The sequence below is a fragment of the Coenobita brevimanus genome, chromosome 80 (genome assembly GCF_032717465.1).
Source record: "Coenobita brevimanus isolate Jiangsu-jjx chromosome 80, ASM3271746v2, whole genome shotgun sequence".
Classification (NCBI taxonomy): Eukaryota; Metazoa; Arthropoda; class Malacostraca; order Decapoda; family Coenobitidae; genus Coenobita; species Coenobita brevimanus.
In genome coordinates, this window is record NC_137033.1 from 17,531,043 (window position 1) to 17,553,055 (window position 22,013).

The 22,013-nt window shown below is 41.2% G+C and overlaps 1 protein-coding gene across 1 annotated transcript in view; it reads left to right on the top strand.

The window, feature by feature from the left end:
• The first annotated feature begins 275 nt into the window (after positions 1-275).
• Positions 276-22,013, top strand: part of hyx (cell division cycle 73 hyrax) — a 32,230-nt gene continuing 10,492 nt past the window's right edge. Inside the window, exons 1-8 of the mRNA XM_080279733.1 lie at positions 276-406; positions 3,045-3,150; positions 8,146-8,265; positions 9,235-9,377; positions 9,652-9,865; positions 11,453-11,618; positions 15,999-16,120; positions 16,474-16,589. Coding sequence (XP_080135859.1) covers positions 276-406; positions 3,045-3,150; positions 8,146-8,265; positions 9,235-9,377; positions 9,652-9,865; positions 11,453-11,618; positions 15,999-16,120; positions 16,474-16,589 — 1,118 coding nt within the window. The remainder of the gene's footprint in view (positions 407-3,044; positions 3,151-8,145; positions 8,266-9,234; positions 9,378-9,651; positions 9,866-11,452; positions 11,619-15,998; positions 16,121-16,473; positions 16,590-22,013) is intronic.

Here is a 22,013-nt window from a genome sequence, read left to right on the forward strand (position 1 = left end):
TACACAATACTGTTGCAAAAACAAGATATTTTTTGCATGGGTTTTCCTCTGGTATTTTCGGTACACTGCAACGTCGCAAAGGAAAAGCTGATAAATCGAAGCCAGCTTCAGATGATTAAACAAATATTGCTTACCATTTCATTGGCCCACATTTTATATATATATATATATATATATATATATATATATATATATATATATATATATATATATATCACCAACTTTGACCTACCCTTCAAATTTGTTTATCCTGCGCCCACTTAGTGCTTTCCAACATGGCGGATCCGCTGAGTATTTTACGCCAGTATAATGTGAACAAAAAGGAGATTATTACCAAAGGGGACAACATAATCTTCGGAGAATTCTCTTGGCCGAAAACTGTAAAGACAAATTACTTGGAATATGGGTATGTACCTATTAGAATAACTCAGGAAGCTCCCTGAAAAGTTGATTGTTTACACTTTGTACCCCAATCTTGTGCAACCAGCTGCTTTCAAATAGATGCCAATATGACCTGGAGAAATGTTTACTAGAAGGATAGAAAGTTTTGCAGTAGTAATTTTCAGCGTTTGATAGGGGTATGATGGCACTGTTGCGTCGTAGGCATTATTTATGGTGGTGGGAAGGTGCTGTGGCTTACCATAAGAGGATAGGCAGGTTGGGATTCCCCATAACTCATGTTGATATTGGTATTATTGTTGATAAATAGTAAGGTTTATTTCCCACCCATATATGTAGAATTTCTGGTATTTCGGAATTACACCCAAGTGATGGAGAAATAATGTGTTCATCATTTAGTTCATGCAATTTTAATCAATTTTTCTTCTGTATACATTGCTCGTTAATGCACCTTTTAGTACTGAGTAAATAAAGAATGTGAGTGGGGGTTGTTCAGCTTGTAGCTCTGTCTGTTGTCATATCAATGTCCAGACTAAATTAAATTAGGTTGGGATAAGTTAGATAGACGGAGATAGGAGCTAGAGACACCTTCTCCTGAACCCCTTTTCTTATGTACAAAGAAAAGCATGTTCGATGATATTAAACAGATTTTTTACTTTGCTTTTTTCCATGCAAGGGGAAACAGATTCTACTCTCTGAATGTGGGTGATGGCCTTTTTACAGTAGTTTATTCTTGTTGTTATCAGAATTTTTTCATTCTTGTTTAAAAAAAAAAAAAAGTCCTTTCCAATTAAATGATATTCTTAAGGCTGTATCTAGCTTTTCCAGTTCTTAAAATTTCTCCAAAGGTAAATAATTTAGTAGTAGAAACGGCGACCATCGTCCACTCACTTTATGTAGTGCTGCCTAATTCTTCCTTAGCCTTTATCATTCTTTTTCTTTGCTTTCCCTCCTCTCTTCCTATTTCTCCCATCTTTCCTGTCGCTTCTTATTGCTTTTCTTTCCTTTACAGGTGGCTTTACATTGAGTGACAGGCCAAATGTTTTCCTGTAAGCCAACAAACCATTTACAACGCTGGGTGGTAAACATATAACCAAACCATACCTGCTCCCTACCTGTCAGCAAGTGGGTTGATGGAGGGTTAGTGCCCCTGCCCATAAAACAAATAACTCAAAGTCAAATGGCCACCCCTTACAGGATTGTGGCATCTGGCAATAGATAGATAGATAGAGAAACATTGAAGAACTTTGGGTATTACCAGTATTTCAGAATTGCACTCAGCTAATGGAAACTGAGATGAAAATGTTCAGTTATTTTATGCAGTTTTAAGCAATCTTTCTTCCATAAACACCTGTTGCAAATGCACATTTTAGTACATGGTAAACAAGGAATGGGGAGGCAGTTGGATTGTGCAGCTCCTAGCTATCAATGTCTGTCATCACATATATATCTGTTAAAATTATGTTGGACTGGTTTAGTTCATTTTAGCATACAGTAAAAGAGGGAGATACCGTAGGAACTGGAGAATCCCCACCACTTCCATATTTAGTTTGTAAAAAAAAAACATAGGTGACAGATGCTTATAAAAGAGAAAGTAGCCACTGAGCACCTGTATTGCCTAAGTTTGGTATTAAGCATATTAATTTTGGTGTCCAGTAGTTGGGTGAAATTCCAAAAATTTGCCAAATCTTAACCCCCACCATAAAGGAGGACATGGAATATCAGAGAAAAATATGAGATTAAAAAGCAACAGAGGATGAAAATCAAGGATTGCCCCCGCATATAATTTTGTACTGTATCCCTTATCAAGTGGAGCATGATTATCAGATTAAGAGTGATGTAAAGTAGCTGGGTTGCCTAATTTTATTATGTACAGTAGACCTTAATCAAATCCTATGCCTGCAAAAAGTAGATCTAACCTAACAGTGAACACTACATTCTTTTATTCTGACCTTGGTATCATTTGGTCCTAATGTTACCTTGGCATGATTCGATCCCAACCTTGTATCATTGGAAACAATTCACTCTGGCCCAAAGTTCTTCCACTCCTAGTCGCTCCGGCCCCTAGTTTTACCAGCCCTAGTCACTCCGGTCCCTAGTTTAACCAGCCCTCGTCACTGTGGCCTCCCTGATAGTCCCTGATGACTTGAGAATATCTGCATAGACAATTAATTCTGGATAGCCTACAGGTTAGGTATGTAATACACCTACAATCATATACATATTTCATCCTTGGTTTGTCCTGCATATAGAGAGACTGGTGTGGCTAGGATGGGAGGCCAAAGTGACTAGGGTGTGAGGCTGGAGTGACTAGGGCCGGTAAAACGAGGGGCCAGAGTAACTTGAAATCGTATTATTTGGTCTCTAAATGGAAGTTATCATAGATTATGTGTATCAATAAGGTCAGGTTATCTAGACAAGTATAGTATACTGCATTTCACTGGGGATCCGTGGCAGAAGGATTGCAGCGGTGTCTGTGATAAGTGAAACCAGATCGTTTACAACACAAGCTGATTACTTACTTTGTAATGTACAGTTGCGTACTACCGTATGTGAAAAGTGTTCGTGTGATGAATAATAATTTTATAATGAAAGTGTGTTAAGCAAGGATGTTCCTGTGTTTTTAATACAACTTCCTCTTTCAGGTCAGGCAAAGATGGTGCTCCGAAAGACTATTATACCTTGGAGTGTCTTTTGTTTCTCCTCAAGCATGTCAGCCTCACACATCCTACATATGTGCGGAAGGCAGCTGTAAGTACAGTCTACTGTACTGACTGTATTCTAGGTGGCACAGAAGACTTGTATCAATTCACTCTTAGCAGTATATACCTGTATTGCTTATTATAGCATAACAGTCCTTAGTATTATTCACTGGCAGGAGCTGAATCATGGACGGGAACTGGAGGTGTGGCTTGTACCTTGCGTGCCGTGTACCGTGTGATTATGTTTGGTGTCTTGACTTTATATATATATTAGCTAATATTAACATAGACCACTTTTCCAATTTTCTAGCATTTAGAAATTGCTTTATTGCTACAACCTAATTTTAAACACTTTTCAAATACTGTACACTTTATGCACATTATTAACAATCTTACAAACTAGGATACTTATAGACAGAGTTAGAGAAAGAACAGAGAAATTAGTTGAAGAACAGGGAGGCTTTAGGAAGGGAAGAGGTTGTGTAGATCAGATATTCATTCTTAGGTCTTTAGTGGAAAAGTTTCTAGAGAAGGGAAAGAAGTTGTATGCGGCTTTCATGGATTTGGAGAAAGCATATGACAGGGTGGATAGACAAGGATTGTGGAAAGTGTTAAGAATATATGGAGTAGACGGGAAGTTGTTGAATGCTGTGAAGAGTATGTAGGATGGTGCGAAGGCTGCAATGCGTGTGGATGGTGAACTAAGTGAATTTTTCTCTTTGAAAGTTGGTTTGAAACAGGGATGTGTCATGTCTCCATGGTTGTTCAATCTGTACATGGATGGGGTAATAAAAGAGGTACAAGGTAGGGTAGTCGATGTTGGAGTGGCCCTGGTGAGAGAGGATAGTGTTTGGAAACTCCCTGTACTGTTGTTTGCAGATGATACTGTGTTGTTGAGTGAAGACGAAGGGGAGCTGCAAGGCTTGGTGGATGAGTTTGGGAGAGTGTGTAAGAAACGGAATCTAAAGGTGAATGTAGGGAAGAGTAAAGTGATAGTCTTTGAGAGAGGTGAAGTTAGTGAATGTACAGCAAGGTTGGATGGTGAGGAATTGGAAAATGTGAGTACGTTTAAGTACTTGGGTAGTGTGATGATTAAGGATGGAGGTTTGGAGGGTGAAGTGCTTGAAAGGGTACAGCAGGGAAGAAAGGTTGCTTGTTCTTTGAAAGCAGTGATAAGAAACAGGGAAGTGAGCATGGAAGTGAAAAAGTTACTACATGACAGTACAGTATTGTGATACCAACTCTAACGTACGGAGGTGAAGCTTGGACATTGTTGGAAGGACACAAGTCAAGAGTGAGAGCAGTGGAAATGAGTTATTTAAGAGGAGTCTGTGGAGTCACGTGGAGAGACAGGCTGACGAATGAAGATATAAAGGAGCGTTGTGGTGTTGATGTGGATGTGATAGGAAGCATTATGAGGAACACACTGAGGTGGTTTGGCCATGTGGAGAGGATGGAGGGTGAAAGACTGACGAAGAGAGTGTATGTGAGTGAGGTGGAGGGGGGAAGAGGGAGGGGGAGGCCGAGGATGAGATGGAGGGATGGGGTGGAGAGGTATATGAGAGAGGGGGGTGTGAGTTGGGAGCAGGGCAGTGAAATGGCGGGGGACAGGGCGACTTGGAGGCGATTTGTTTGTGGCCACCCCAGATGGGATTGAGGCATCTGGCAATAGATAGATAGACAAACTAAAGATGTTCACATTGTATTTATCACCTATCACTCGTCACTCTCGAGCAGTATATCAGGGACTTCCGGAGAAATGATGTGGGTCAGACTGAGACAGAGTGTGTGTGGGGGGGGGGGGTCAAGTGTGACACCACCAGCCCGCTGCCAACCAACATACAAAAATGCAAACCACGCGGACAATACAGCCACTCCGGACTGAGGTCAGGCAGTCCTGATCGCTTCTAGCTTTATCGGAGTTTTCCTGATACAGTACAGTATAGTGTATAAGAATGTAGTCTGGTTGGCTTCTTGACTCCGATAAAAGTGAATTCCAGTCTAATGAAGTCCATTGTAGTGAGGTTTTACTGTAATTGGAATTTTTAAAAATTGGTTCATTGCATGGGTTTGGAATCTTTTGAAAAAAATGGCTACACTTTTTTTTAGGCCAGGGCTAACCGTATTATGGCATATCCCAAACTGAGTAGGGTTTTTTCTGATTATAATAAAATTAAGGTGAAAGTCACAGTAACCTACTGAATTGAAGGAGTGACTCTGAATGAGATGACATTTGTGATGGGTTATTCATGTTCCCTCCAGATAATTTTATTCATAGAGTGTTAAAAAAAAAAAACTTTAATACTAGTGATGGGATTAGTAAAATTTATTGAAAATCTAACCTTCTTTGTGTGAAATGTCTCCCAGACAGACTGTGATTGTTTGGGTATAGCAAGAAAAAATAATATATACCGGTACTCAATATCTCAAGATTCCAGGGACTAGTATGTAAAATATGAATAGGAACTGCCTTTGTAATTTTTAATTTTGCATTTACTACCGTTTTCTTAATATTTGCACATACAGATATTTCTCAGCTCAATTGACATGCTGTTTTGACAAAAAGTTGTGTTCTATCTATCTGTCTATTGCCAGACGCCTCAATCCCATTTGGCGTGGCCACAAACAAATCGCCTCCAAGTCGCCCTGTCCCCCACCATTTAACTGCCCTGCTCCCAACTCACACCCCCCTCTCTCATATGCCTCTCCTCCCAATCCCTCCATCTCATCCTTGGCCTCCCCCTCCCTCTTCCACCCTCCACCTCACTCACATACACTCTCTTCGTCAGTCTTTCACCCTCCATCCTCTCCACATGGCCAAACCACCTCAGTGTGTTCCTCATAACGCTTCCTATCACATCCACATCAACACCACAACGCTCCTTTATATCCTCATTCGTCAGCCTGTCTCTCCATGTGACTCCACAGGCTCCTTTTAAATAACTCATTTCCACTGCTCTCACTCTTGACTTGTGTCCTTCCAACAACGTCCAAGCTTCACTTCCGTACGTTAGAGTTGGTATCACAATACTGTCATGTAGTAACTTTTTCACTTCCATACTCACTTCCCTGTTTCTTATCACTGCTTCCAAAGAACCAGCAACCTTTCTTCCCTGCTGTACCCTTTCAAGCACTTCACCCTCCAAACCTCCATCCTTACTCATCACATTAGCCAAGTACTTAAACGTACTCACCATCCAACCTCGCTGTACATTCACTGACTTCACCTCTCTCAAAGACCATCACTTTACTCTTCCCTACATTCACCTTTAGATTCTGTTTCTTACACACTCTCTCAAACTCATCCACCAAGCCTTGCAGCTCCCCTTCGTCTTCACTCAACAACACAGTATCATCTGCAAACAACAGTACAGGGAGTTTCCAAACACTATCCTATCTCACCAGGGCCACTCCAACATCCACTACCCTACCTTGTACCTCTTTTATTACCCCATCCATGTACAGATTGAACAACCATGGAGACATGACACATCCCTGTTTCAAACCAACTTTCAAAGAGAAAAATTCACTTAGTTCACCATCCACACGCATTGCAGCCTTCGCACCATCGTACATACTCTTCACAGCATTCAACAACTTCCCATCTACTCCATATATTCTTAACACTTTCCACAATCCTTGTCTATCCACCCTGTCATATGCTTTCTCCAAATCCATGAAAGCCGCATACAACTTCTTTCCCTTCTCTAGAAACTTTTCCACTAAAGATCTAAGAATGAATATCTGATCTACACAACCTCTTCCCTTCCTAAAACCTCCCTGTTCTTCTCCAACTAATTTCTCTGTTCTTTCTCTAACTCTGTCAATAAGTATCCTACCATACACTTTTCCTATTATACTAAGAAGACAAATGCCCCTATGATTACCACACACTTCTTTTTCCCCTTTTCCTTTGTGCAAGGGAATAATTATACCTGACTTCCAATCCTCCGGGACTCTACCTTCCCCCCAGGCCAATCTGCACATCTTCCACATCCATTCTACTGTACTACTATCTCTCCCCCATGCTTCAGCATTTCACCACACACTCCATCAATTCCTGGGGCTTTCCCCGATTTAACTTTCTTCATTGCTTCCACAACTTCTATCCTACTGATTTCTTCCTGTCTTCTCACCTCCCTCCTTCTCCCAGCCATTCCCCAGCCACTTATACTCGCATTACTTCCATCCTCTACGTTCAACAATTCCTTAAAGTGTTCTCTCCATCTGCTCACTTTTTCTCCCTTCTCCACTAGTAATCTACCATTTTTATCTTTCACTCCCCTGCTAACTTCACTTCCACCGTCTTACTCTTTTCACCTCTCACCAGAACATTTTCTTACAGTCCCTCCACTTTACACTCAATTTCCTTCCAAATTCCTCATCCACTCTCTTCTTACTCTCTCTTACTAATCTTTTCACCTCTCTCTTTCTTTCTACATATAACTCTCTCTTCTGCCTCTCAACTTCTTCCACGCCCCTATTTCTCATCCATTCATTGATGTGTTGATGTCAGATTTTGTATGTGTGTGTGGGTGGGTGTACAGTATTTTACCATGCAGTCATGAATTAGAAATGTCCCCCCTCCCCCCCCCCCAAAGTACTGTACTGGTAACATATTGCCTGTCCACACCGTAAACTGCAAGTTAGGGCCGACTGGATGTCAAAATCATGTTTTTTCATTAGATTGAATAAGTTTTCCACCTGGTGTTCATAGTACTGTATAGCACAGGACTATTCAAGTACTGTACAGTACTTTAGTAGGGCTGGATTATTAAACTCAGATTGATTGAAGGGCCATACATTTATTTTAGCTCCATTTTTTCCTCCATCTAAGCTTTTATTCATTAAACGAAATGAAAAATTTGTGTATAATTTTCTTTTACATTATCCGCTAAGCACGTAAAGAAAAATGCAAATTTTTCTGTTTTATGTTGGTTTGTTCGTTCTTTGTATTTTCCAAGTAAAAAATAACTCAAGGGCCGGATTTGGCCCACTTTGGCTTTGTTCACAATACATGCGTATATTTCATCTGTTCCCTCAGGCTGAGAATATTCCAGTGGTACGTCGACCTGACCGAAAGGAGCTTCTGGCTTATCTTAATGGAGAAACATCCACTGCCACAGCCATTGACAAGTCTGCCCCACTGGAGATCCCCACACAGGTAACTACTCACTGCCTGTTTTTGTACCATTCATCTCCAGCTATAGCATCACATACAGCCTTACCATCATCATCTTTACTATTGCTTTCAGTTTTATATCTGTTATGTGTCGCAGGAATGAGGCATGGTCACTTGATAGCACATGACTTCATTCTTTTCTGTGCCATCTGCCAAGTAAAACCTCCAAATCTGTACCTTATTTAACTGAAAGCATTGTCTTATCTTCCGTTTACTCATCATCCACAAACTGAACCTTCACTGCTTTACCCTTGTCTGACTACAGTATAGCATATGAAGTCATGTGGCATTGCTAGAGTAAAATCATTTTTTGTTTGACTCAGAATGTCTTTCTGTCCTAAGCCTCATTTCATATTTTCAGTAACAGAGAGAACCTAACTAGTGGCAGATCAGCAGTAGCCTAATCACGTGTTGCAGTATGATATATTTTTTGTTGCCCTTAGTTTATTACCGGTATGCTTCCTCTAGTAGCTACCAAAATCTGATAGTAGCAAAAAAATAAAAAAAGAAAGAAAGAAGGAAAAGAAATCTGACTGAAAGGGGTGTTTTTTTTTTTTTTTTTTTTTTTTTTACCCCCATACTATTTAGGCTAGTTTAAAATTCACATTAGCTTAGGCTAGATGGTGTTTGCACGGGCTAATGAGGAGACTGCAGTGGAGCCCCTGAACATCTCTTGCAGTCCCATTTTTTTTATCTCTGATGAGGTTGACCCAAAACTACTGTACTACAATGTTATATTCACAATAAACAGTTTAAATTAATGAGTATCATTGAGAGTGGTATGAAATAGAGGGAGACCAGTGCGATACTAGAGGACAGGGTAGTGTGAAGGTGATTTGTTTTTAGCCATCCCCCTGGAATTAAGGCATCAAGCTACAACTAGCCAGATAGCATAGTTTAATATCCTCCTTGAGATAAGGTCAACACCTGATTTTGTGATTTATGCTTCAGGTGAAGAGGGCGGTTGAGGATGCATCAGACAGTGCAGCAAAGAAACCACGTTATGATGACAGTGATGTACAAAAGATCAAAGAGCAGCTTGCACTTCGCTTTGATGCTCCCAAAAAGTCATCTATTGTCAGTAACATTGACAGGTAAAGCATATTAGCCACTTTCACTTTATTCTTGCAGTCTCAAGGCAATTTACTCAGTTTAGGGAACTTTGAATGAAGTGTCTTCCCAGCTTGGTTAGAGTGCAGTTGCCTGTTTAAAGCTATTGAAGCACAGTCAAAGTGTTAGTCGTGTGCTCATTTTAATTGACAATTTTTCTGAAGTATCACCACCAAACCCCTACTGTAGAATCTGTTTAATTCTTGAACTACAAACCAGAGATTGTATATGTTTGCTGACAGTGTACTAATTTCACAGATCATTGTCAGAAGCCATGTCCATTGAGAAGATTGCTGCCATCAAGGCCAAGCGTTTGGCTCTGAAGCGAACAATGATCAAGGAAGATGATGACCCTGGCCTTGGAACAGACCTGCGTTCGATGCTGGAGTTTGACATAGACATGACAAAGGATATCACCACCAAGGAGCGACAGTGGAGAACTCGGACTACCATATTGCAGAGCTCTGGCAAGGTATGTATTCCTGACTTTTGTGCACTCAGAAGAAATAATCAGTAACACCCCCCTGCTGCAGACAAAGCTGAATCTAGTTAACTGCTCACTTACTCAAGGCAAAACTGATGCAAGAAAAGGGTGAGAGTGAGGGTGGGGTCACAGTGAGATGATGGGGAAGACTCAAAGGTAATAAACGTCACTGGCCCATGACTGTTTGGTGGGAGGATACTGATTTTTGCTTTCTTGTGTACAATTGACAGTAAGTATCCATTCCCATATACTGTATGTATGTTTGCATTGTAGCTTACCCATGTGATCGAGGGTTTCACAGTGAGTGCAGTTGCTATTTATTTGTTGTTCATAAAACATTTGTTTCTGTTTTTGCAGTACATTTGTTACATAAAGCTCCAACTTTATTTTGTATTAATTGAAATAGCAGGCATACACATAGATAAGAAATCACTGAAGAATATTTTCACTTTTACCCCATGTTTCAAAATGACTACTGGAAAAAGTAAGGTTACTTTCTGTTAACAGTGTACCCTAATTCATCTTCCACTCTGACTTTAGCCTTAGATATCTGTACACTGAACTTCTTCAGGGTTTTGCACACGACCTTCTTGCCCCATTTTGTAAACAGGGTGTAGGATCCATAAATAGTGCTGCAAAGAGTTGCTTTCATGCGGTGGCACTGTGATGACGTACCTTGAGACACCTCTCAACTCCCTCCTTGTCCCCTGAAAGATGAATGAGAAGGACAGGTTCAGCCTGTAGTCCATTGGGTTCACATCCAAATGAGCTTGGAGCCATACAAGCAACAGGATTCAGCAATAGATACTGTATGGCAGTGCCACAAAGCTAAAGAACTATCTGCAGAATGCCCAGTAAAGTGACCTGTTACATTTCAGTTTCCTTGATTCTGCATTCTGCCTGAGCCTCACCCCTTCTCATATGTGTGAAAAAGTAGCCAGAATGATGATACAATTTTGAGATCATTCCTTATTTCATTCTTGGGGGAGAGGGGAGAATTGTTAGAATGATAATGATGAAATTTTAGTCCATTACTGTTTTTTTCATTTTTGCTTTTTGTTATAGTACTCCCACTTTTGAACTTTCACTTTTCTTGTTTCTCCACTTTCTCACCCCATCTTTAGGTGGCAGAAATGGCTAGGGTGATCGTGAATGATGCTGATATTGGATTTCTACTCCTGTACTTTACCACTGTTTTCACAACATTATGCAGCAAGTACTGTATAGTGTGGTATGTATTTATAAAAAAAAAGTTTGTGAGGAAAGAATAAAGGATGATGAAATTCTGCTCCTCCACTGTACCATTTGTTTTACATGGAATTCACTGCAAGCATAGTGAGACAACAAAAATCAGTAGAAAATTGTAAGAAAAGGAAAAAGGGGTCAGGATGATGATGTTGAAATTCTACTTCTGTGCTGTGCCATTTATTTTGTAGAGTACTGTAATTTCAAACAAGCATTGTGGAGCTTCTGAAGTAAATTAAAATTCATGAGGAGGGACAAGGTCAGGGTGATGAATGTTCATGCTGATGATAATGAAATTTTATTCCTCTGTCATAGTGTTCTTTTTAACAGCAATTTGGAATAAGCATAATGGGGCTTCTAAAATCCATAAAAGCACGTGAGGAAGGTCGCTTGAGAACGAGTGCCCCTAACCCAGTGCCCACACCTGTGACCCGAGTACCACAACAACCAGCAGGATACTCCCGATATGACCAGGAGAGATTCAAGGGCAAAGAAGGTTAGTTGTGGTTGGTTTGTTTTCACCTGAAGTAACTGGGCCACTCCCTCAATATGAATGCTAAGTTGTGGTTGAATGAAATTCAGTAAGCTTTAGTTATGACACAAGAGTGAGTCTTCCTAATTATGAGTCAAATGCACATTCCAGTCTGACTATACTTGCCCATAATCTTAACTTAATGGAGCAAGGGATCTTTGTCAATTCAGAAAAAACGCAGTGCAGTACATAATGATTTTATTGTTAGTTTTTGTTATTGCACTATTCTTATGGCACTCATTATCTATCTATCTATCTATCTATTGCCAGACGCCTCAATCCCGTTTGGGGTGGCCACAAACAAATCGCCTCCAAGTCGCCCTGTCCCCCGCCATTTCACTGCCCTGCTCCCAATTCACACCCCCCTCTCTCATATACCTCTCCACCCCATCCCTCCATCTCATCCTAGGCCTCCCCTTCCCTCTTCCCCCCCTCCACCTCACTCACATACACTCTCTTCGTCAGTCTTTCACCCTCCATCCTCTCCACATGGCCAAACCACCTCAGTGTGTTCCTCATAACGCTTCCTATCACATCCACATCCACACCACAACGCTCCTTTATATCCTCATTCGTCAGCCTGTCTCTCCACGTGACTCCACAGGCTCCTCTTAAATAACTCATTTCCACTGCTCTCACTCTTGACTTGTGTCCTTCCAACAATGTCCAAGCTTCACTTCCGTACGTTAGAGTTGGTATCACAATACTGTCATGTAGTAACTTTTTCACTTCCATGCTCACTTCCCTGTTTCTTATCACTGCTTTCAAGGAACCAGCAACCTTTCTTCCCTGCTGTACCCTTTCAAGCACTTCACCCTCCAAACCTCCATCCTTACTCATCACACTACCCAAATACTTAAACGTACTGACATTTTCCAATTCCTCACCATTCAACCTCACTGTACATTCACTAACTTCACCTCTCTCAAAGACCATTACTTTACTCTTCCCTACATTCATCTTTAGGTTCCGTTTCTTACACACTCTCTCAAACTCATCCACCAAACCTTGCAGCTCCCCTTCGTCTTCACTCAACAACACAGTATCATCTGCAAACAACAGTACAGGGAGTTTCCAAACACTATCCTCTCTCACCAGGGCCACTCCAACATCCACTTCCCTACCTTGTACCTCTTTTATTACCCCATCCATGTACAGATTGAACAACCATGGAGACATGACACATCCCTGTTTCAAACCAACTCTCAAAGAGAAAAATTCACTTAGTTCACCATCCACACGCACTGCAGCCTCCGCACCATCGTACATACTCTTCACAGCATTCAACAACTTCCCATCTACTCCATATATTCTTAACACTTTCCACAATCCTTGTCTATCCACCCTGTCATATGCTTTCTCCAAATCCATGAAAGCCGCATACAACTTCTTTCCCTTCTCTAGAAACTTTTCCACTAAAGATCTAAGAATGAATATCTGATCTACACAACCTCTTCCCTTCCTAAAGCCTCCCTGTTCTTCTCCAACTAATTTCTCTGTTCTTTCTCTAACTCTGTCTATAAGTATCCTACCATACACTTTTCCTATTATACTAAGAAGACAAATGCCCCTATGATTACCACACACTTCTTTTTCCCCTTTTCCTTTGTACAAGGGAATAATTATACCTGACTTCCAATCCTCCGGGACTCTACCTTCCTCCCAGGCCAATCTGCACATCTTCCATATCCATTCTACTACTATCTCTCCCCCATGCTTCAGCATTTCACCACACACTCCATCAATTCCTGGGGCTTTCCCCGATTTAACATTCTTCATTGCTTCCACAACTTCTATCCTACTGATTTCTTCCTGTCTTCTCACCTCCCTCCTTCTCCCAGCCATTCCCCAGCCACTTATACTCGCATTACTTCCATCCTCTACGTTCAACAATTCCTTAAAGTGTTCTCTCCATCTGCTCACTTTTTCTCCCTTCTCCACTAGTAATCTACCATTTTTATCTTTCACTCCCCTGCTTACTTCACTTCCACCCTGTCTTACTCTTTTCACTTCTCTCCAGAACATTTTCTTACAGTCCCTCCACTTAACACTCAAATTCCTTCCAAATTCCTCATCCACTCTCTTCTTACTCTCTCTTACTAATCTTTTCACCTCTCTCTTCCTTTCCACATATAACTCTCTCTTCCGCCTCTCAACTTCTTCCACGCCCCTATTTCTCATCCATTCATTGTATGCTTTCTTCTTTTGTGCCACTGCCTGTTTCACCTCTTCAGTCCACCACGCTGTTCCTTGCACCCCCTCCGTCTTCTCTTCCTTCCACACACCACATCACATGCTGCACATATTTCTTCTGTAAATATCTTACACACACCTTCCACGTCTCCCATCTGCTCCAATTCATATTTGCCCAATCGTTCCTCCACTTCTCTCTTATACTCTGCCTTTTTCTCATCCTCTTGTAACCTTTCCACTGTCCTTGCAACTACTCCTTCCTCTCGTCTTTCCCTTCTTCTATTCTTCCATCTTACTTGGATCCTAATTCTGGCCACCACCAAGTAGTGGTCAGAAAGTCCACTCCCCCAACCTCTATATACTCTTGCATCCTTTACACATCTTCGCATCCTTTCATCCACACACACATAATCAATCATTGCCTTCCTTTCATTCAGTTCACCACCCACCCTTCTCATCACTCGCCATGTATACCTGTGGATCATTTTATGCCTGAAGAGGGTACTGGCTATCACCAACCCCCTCCCAGCACAAATGTCCACTAACACACTCCCATTCTCATCTATCTCAGCAGGCACACCCCACTCACCAACTATTCCATCCACCTTCACATTACCAACTTTACCATTCATATCACCAATCAAAAACACTCTCTCATTCCTTCCAAACTTTTCCATGCACACTTCCACATTTGTCCAGAACTCTTCTCTCACTCTTCTAGCACGATCTTGCGTTGGCGCATATACACACACAATCGCCCACATTTGTATTCCAACTTTCAACTTTACCCACACAATCCTTGACCCAACTGATCCATACTGTCTTATGCTCTTCTTCCATCTTTTACTCACACTATACATACTCCTTCCTTTGCCCTCTCATTCTCATCTACTCCTGCACATATACCCCATCCATACTCCCATTCTCTCACACTTTCTCCTCTCCATTTTGTTTCAGTTATTCCACATACATCCACTTTCGCACCCTCAAGCACCTGGACAATCTCTCTCTCTTTCACCTCATCATTCGCTCCTCTTACATTCCATGTACTCATTACCAAGTCCTTTGTCCGGTCCTGGGTCGTCATCGTTTGGTCAGTCCTTGTCCGAGGCTTATTGTTTGTTTTTTTAGTTAGTTGTTTTCCGGGGAGGGGCACTAACCCTCCGCCAACCCTTTTAGTCGCCTTTTACGACAAGCAGGGATACTGGGGGAGTATTCTCATTATCACTGTTGCATTATACATACATGGCACTCATTATCACTGTTAGTTGTCATCAACAGGTAAAAAAAAGACTTCTATCTATCTATCTATCTATCTATAGCCCGACGCCCTAATCCCGCAAAGGGTGGCCGCAGACAAAACGCCTCCAAGTCACTCTGTCACCCACCATTTGACTCCCCTCCCCCCAACTCACCCCCCCCTCCCTCATATACCTCTCAACTCCACCCCTCCACCTCATCCTCGGTCTACCCCTCCCTCTCCCTCCCTCCACCTCACCTACATACACCCTCTTAGTCAGTCTTTCATTCTCCATCCTCTCCACATGTCCAAACCACCTCAGTGTATTTCTCCTAATCTTTTCAACCACATCCACATCTACCCCACAACGTTCCTTCACTTCTTCATTCGTCAACCTGTCCCTCCATGTCACTCCACATGCTCCTCTCAAGTAACTCATTTCCACTGCTCTCACTCTTGACTTGTTCCCCTCTTGCAAGGTCCACGCCTCGCTTCCATACGTCAGGGTAGGGATCACAATACCATCATGCAGTGACTTCTTAACTTCCATACTCACCTCCCTATTTCTCATCACTGCTTTCAGTGTGCCAACAACCTTCCTTCCCTGCTGTACCCTTTCACGTACTTCATCCCCCAAAGTTCCATCCTTACTCATCACACTACCCAAGTACTTACATGTGCAATTTATGACCAAGGCCTTTAAAAAAAATCTCAGAGTACCATGATTGGGTGAGTGGATGGTGGGTTCTTCACATACCACCTGCTTCATAAAATTAAAGAATCTTATGAAGATAAACCATTATTTAAGTTTGTTTGAAATTGACATATTTTGTTGTGGAAATCTCAGGAGTCATCTGAGAGATACTAGTTGTCGATTGATTCAGTAATACTGGAACTGCGTTTACTTGCAGAGACTGAGGGCTTCAAGATTGATACCATGCGAACTTACCATGGTCTGTCTCTGAAGAGTGTGACAGAGGGCAGCCAGAGTCACAAAATGGCACCACAGCCAGATCTTACTCCACAGAATAAGGTGATATTCAGAGAGAGTCCATTTCTTATTTTGTATTGTATCCTAGTATTAGGTTCTGCCCAGGACTGATGACAGAAGCTTGCTTGAGTAGTAGTATTAAGTGAATGCCAGGGGTGAGATCAGTCACTGAACTTTTTGTGTAATATTTACTGAGTAATCTTTTCAACCTGTATTAGATGGTCTGCTTACTTCAAAGCAGGTTTGGAGGGGCCTTACTGTACTGTTGTGATTATTCAAGATCATGAATATATGTAAAAAGATAATTTCATTCCATCATAAATATGGCTGACTGATAAAGATGGTAGTTCTATTTGATAAGTAGGTTGTATGTTAATATGTGTAATTATTTTCAGCCTGCACCAGGACAGCAGATGAAAAAACCATCTCGTACTCCCATCATCATTGTCCCTAACTCTCCCACCTCACTTATCACCATGTACAATGCCAAGGATCTTCTCCAGGATATGAAGTAAGGCATTTTATTGAATTTTTTAGTGTATGATTATAAGCTTTCAATAGAGTAAAAATGTGCGTTAGTGCCCACTTTAACATCTGGGTGTAAGACTGTTGGCTGCGTCCCACCCACTTGGAAGATAGTCTGCCATAACCGGCTTGTGTCTTCAGCCAATCTGTACACATGAACAGGGGCACAGATTTTTTTTTTTTTTTTAAACATTGATATACAGTAAGTTATGTGGATTGCTGTTAATGTTTAGTTCGTATATCTGCAGAAAGTCTTAATGAAAAACGTAGTTTTTTGCTTAAATCTCCTACACCACAGCATACATTCTATGAGTTAAGTACAGGTAACTTGCACGGAACACGTGGGTTTCGTTCCTACCGTGCCGTGTTAGGTGCGAAATCGCGTATATTTAAACTACTCCGTATTTTGCTCCCTAGACCCCCCAAATGTGTTGTTTTGCTGTTATCTGTCACTGGTAATCACTAGAAAGCACTTTAAGTGGTTAGAAGGTTTATTTAATGTTATAACTCACAAATACAGTACTCCAGAGCAAAACTTCAGCACACAAATACTGTACGTAAACACAAGGAAACATTCCGACTCCGATCATAGGTAATCATATAAATCAGGTTAACTGGTACCAGTGCTTTAACTTACAAGTACATATCAGAACAGTACATATTTTACTTAGAAATGCAGTACTGTGATATCGAATGATTTCGGTACATAATCTGTTAGGAATGGCTGGAAAAAAAAAAATGTTATGAATACATTTTCACCTTTTTGATATATGTTTATGGTAGTTTCGAGTTATTTTTTACGTTATCGTTGTGCCCATGCTTGGAAAAGGGAGCGAAAGAGTTGAATTTTCAGTCCTAAATGAGAAAACTGCACGTCCTCCAAGGCTAGACTCTGCCACGGGAGAATAAAGTGGAGGGTCAGTCCGATTAGCAATAAGGAAGTTGTCACAACTTCCAGCTCCCACACCACGAGAATGGCCAAAAATAGAATCGTAATGCAGTTTCAGAACTAACAATAAGTCTAATTATTACGAATACAGATACAAAGCAGAAATAAATACGTTTACAGACGGGGAAAACGTACTTCTTCCGTTATAACATGTTCATCTTTCTCTATCATTTTACGTTCATCTTTATCATTTTACCTTGTTATTTTCGCAATATATATTGCTGTCTCGTAAACAGGGTGGTTGTTTGTGTTTTGCAAGGGAGGAAAAAGATTGTATTTTCTGTCTGGGTCGAGATAATGGGTGTAACTATGTGTGGTTAGGCATGGCCACGAGCGAAAAAATCGTACATCCACTCATCACGATAGCAGGTGGTGAACTGACAGATGATACGTGAGAGGGTGAAGTCAAGGTCAGTCTCATGTCCCAGATTTTCGTTCAGTTCCCGAAAGTTTTCACAGTTTTCTACAAGTTGCACTGCATCAAATAATCCAAACCATTACAGCAAATAGGTAAAGATACCAAGACAAAAATGTATTTTTCTCTTATTATAAGTCTTTAACGAACAAACAAAAAAGGCAATATTCCGACGCCGATCATGGGTAATCATATAAATCAGGTTAACTGGTTACAGAGCCTTATTTAATGCTTTAATTGCTTACAAGTACATACCAGAACAGTAAATATTTAACTTACAAATACAGTACTGTAGAAAAGCCGTACAGTAAGAGTTTAACGAACAAACAAAAAAGGCAATATTCCGACGCCGATCATGGGTACTCATATAATTCGGGTTAACTGGTTACAAGGCTTTATTTAATGATTTAACTTTATTTAAGTGCTTACAAGTACAGTACATACGAGAACAGTAAATATTTAACTTACAAATACTGTACAGTACTGTGGAAAAAACGAACAAATAAAAAAGGCAATATTCTGACGCCTATCAGGTAAACTGGTTATAAGACTTTATTTCTTGCTTTAACGTTATTTAATAGTACTTTAAGTTGCACATTAACTTACCAGAACAGTACAGTACTGTAAATATTTAACTTACAAATACTGTGCTACTGTACTCGGGAATGTCTCACTTACTGAATAATTTCCCGCCTAGATCGTCACGTAATCAAAACAAACCGCGCGCTGCGGTGACGTTCGAGGATTTGATCTTTCAAAGGCCTCTCCTGTGTTAATTTGCAGTTTTCATAATGGTTTTTTAATCTTACTTTGTCTTATATGTATCCCAGCCCTTACCGTGTATAATTGCGAGCGCGTTCCGTGAGATCGTGTTCCGTGCGAGTTACCTGTATACAGGGGTGCAGTGTTGGTGTACTTTTGGTACCCTTTTATGAAAAAAAAAGGGGGGGGGGTGCATCTTTGCAAACTGAACTCCCATATAAATTGGGTATTACTGGTACCTGTATTCTCGTACCTTCCAGAGTACACAACACATCCTTCATCATCTCATGTAACACTTAAGTGATGAAATTGTATTAAAGCTTTGCTCTGATTCTGGAGCCTCCAGTGCTGGCTATGAGTGGGGGACTGGTTTCTTTCTTGTTTTCTGTCTGCGGTACACTGTTTTTGGCGTTAAGACATCTTTTGGAAGTGGATCATCAAATGATGTTCGCATGCTATTGTAATAGCTCTTTAACACAAGCGTACCGTAATTGATGAATAGTTGGTAACTGTAGATGTAGGTTTTCCTGAATGATGTTTATCTAATTTAAGCACTAGTCTGGGAATATACTATTGTTTCCTAGTGTACCAGGTATTTTACTGGAGAAACCTATATGTAATCTTATTGTGATTGTGAAAAAGTTCTTTGTGTAGCAGCTTTCAGTATGTCCAAAGAGATTTTAAATTCCTCAGGTAGGCTTGTGACTGAAGAAACCAGTTTGTACTCTGATTTACGACATAAATGGGAATAAGTTCGGTTATAGCTACCATTTAATAATGGACATGTTCGCAACATCTTTCAGGCTTGCCACCGTAGCAACCAGTATGTCTGTCTATCTATCTATTGCCAGACGCCTCAATCCCGTTTGGGGTGGCCACAAACAAATCGCCTCCAAGTCGCCCTGTCCCCCGCCATTTCACTGCCCTGCTCCCAACTCACACCCCCTTCTCTCATATACCTCTCCACTCCATCCCTCCATCTCATCCTCGGCCTCCCCCTCCCTCTTCCCCCCTCCACCTCACTCCATACACTCTCTTCGTCAGTCTTTCACCCTCCATCCTCTCCACATGGCCAAACCACCTCAGTGTGTTCCTCATAACGCTTCCTATCACATCCACATCAACACCACAACGCTCCTTTATATCCTCATTCATCAGCCTGTCTCTCCATGTGACTCCACAGGCTCCTCTTAAATAACTCATTTCCACTGCTCTCACTCTTGACTTGTGACCTTCCAACAACGTCCAAGCTTCACTTCCGTACGTTAGAGTTGGTATCACAATACTGTCATGTAGTAACTTTTCACTTCCATGCTCACTTCCCTGTTTCTTATCACTGCTTTCAAAGAACCAGCAACCTTTCTTCCCTGCTGTACCCTTTCAAGCACTTCACCCTCCAAACCTCCATCCTTACTTATCACACTACCCAAGTACTTAAACATACTCACATTTTCCAATTCCTCACCATCCAACCTTGCTATACATTCACTGACTTCACCTCTCTCAAAGACCATCACTTTACTCTTCCCTACATTCACCTTTAGATTCTGTTTCTTACACACTCTCTCAAATTCATCCACCAAGCCTTGCAGCTCCCCTTCGTCTTCATTCAACAACACAGCATCATCTGCAAACAACAGTACAGGGAGTTTCCAAACACTATCCTCTCTCACCAGGGCCACTCAAACATCCACTACCCTACCTTGTATCTCTTTTATTACCCCATCCATGTACAGATTGAACAACTGTGGAGACATGACACATCCCTGTTTCAAACCAACTTTTAAAGAGAAAAATTCACTTAGTTCACCATCCACACGTACTGCAGCCTCCGCACCATCGTACATACTCTTCACAGCATTCAACAACTTCCCATCTACTCTATATATTCTTAACACTTTCCACAATCCTTGTCTATCCACCCTTTCATATGCTTTCTCCAAATCCATGAAAGCCGCATACAACTTCTTTCCCTTCTCTAGAAACTTTTCCACTAAAGATCTAAGAATGAATATCTGATCTACACAACCTCTTCCCTTCCTAAAGCCTCCCTGTTCTTCTCCAACTAATTTCTCTGTTCTTTCTCTAACTCTGTCAATAAGTATCCTACCATACACTTTTCCTATTATACTAAGAAGACAAATGCGCCTATGATTACCACACACTTCTTTTTCCCCTTTTCCTTTGTACAAGGGAATAATTATACCTGACTTCAAATCCTCCGAGACTCTACCTTCCTCCCAGGCCAATCTGCACATCTTCCACATCCATTCTACTACTATCTCTCCCCCATGCTTCAGCATTTCACCACACACTCCATCAATTCCTGGGGCTTTCCCCGATTTAACTTTCTTCATTGCTTCCACAACTTCTATCCTACTGATTCCTTCCTGTCTTCTCACCTCCCTCCTTCTCCCAGCCATTCCCCAGCCACTTATACTCGCATTACGTCCATCCTCTACGTTCAACAATTCCTTAAAGTGTTCTCTCCATCTGCTCACTTTTTCTCCTTTCTCCACTAGTAATCTACCATTTTTATCTTTCACTCCCCTGCTAATTTCACTTCCACCCAGTCTTACTCTTTTCACCTCTTTCCAGAACATTTTCTTACAGTCCCTCCACTTTACACTCAGATTCCTTCCAAATTCCTCATCCACTCTCTTCTTACTCTCTCTTACTAATCTTTTCACCTCTTTCTTTCTTTCCACATATAACTCTCTCTTCCACCTCTCAACTTCTTCCACGCCCCTATTTCTCATCCATTCATTGTATGCTTTCTTCTTTTGTGCCACAGCCTGTTTCACCTCTTCAGTCCACCACGCTGTTCCTTGCACCCCCTCCGTCTTCTCTTCCTTCCACACACCACATCACATGCTGCACATATTTCTTTTGTGAATATCCTACACACACCTACCACGTCTCCCATCTGCTCCAATTCATATTTGCCCAATCGTTCCTCCACTTCTCTCTTATACTCTGCCTTTTTCTCATCCTCTTGTAACCTTTCCACTCTCCTTGCAACTACTCCTTCCTCTCGTCTTTCCCTTCTTCTATTCCTCCATCTTACTTGCATTCTAATTCTGGCCACCACCAAGTAGTGGTCAGAAAGTCCACTCCCCCAATCTCTATAAACTCTTGCATCCATTACACATCTTCGCATCCTTTAATCCACACACACATAATCAGTCATTGCTTTCCTTTCATTCTGTTCACCACCCACCCTTCTCATCACTCGCCATGTATACCTGTGGATCATTTTATGCCTGAAGAGGGTATTGGCTATC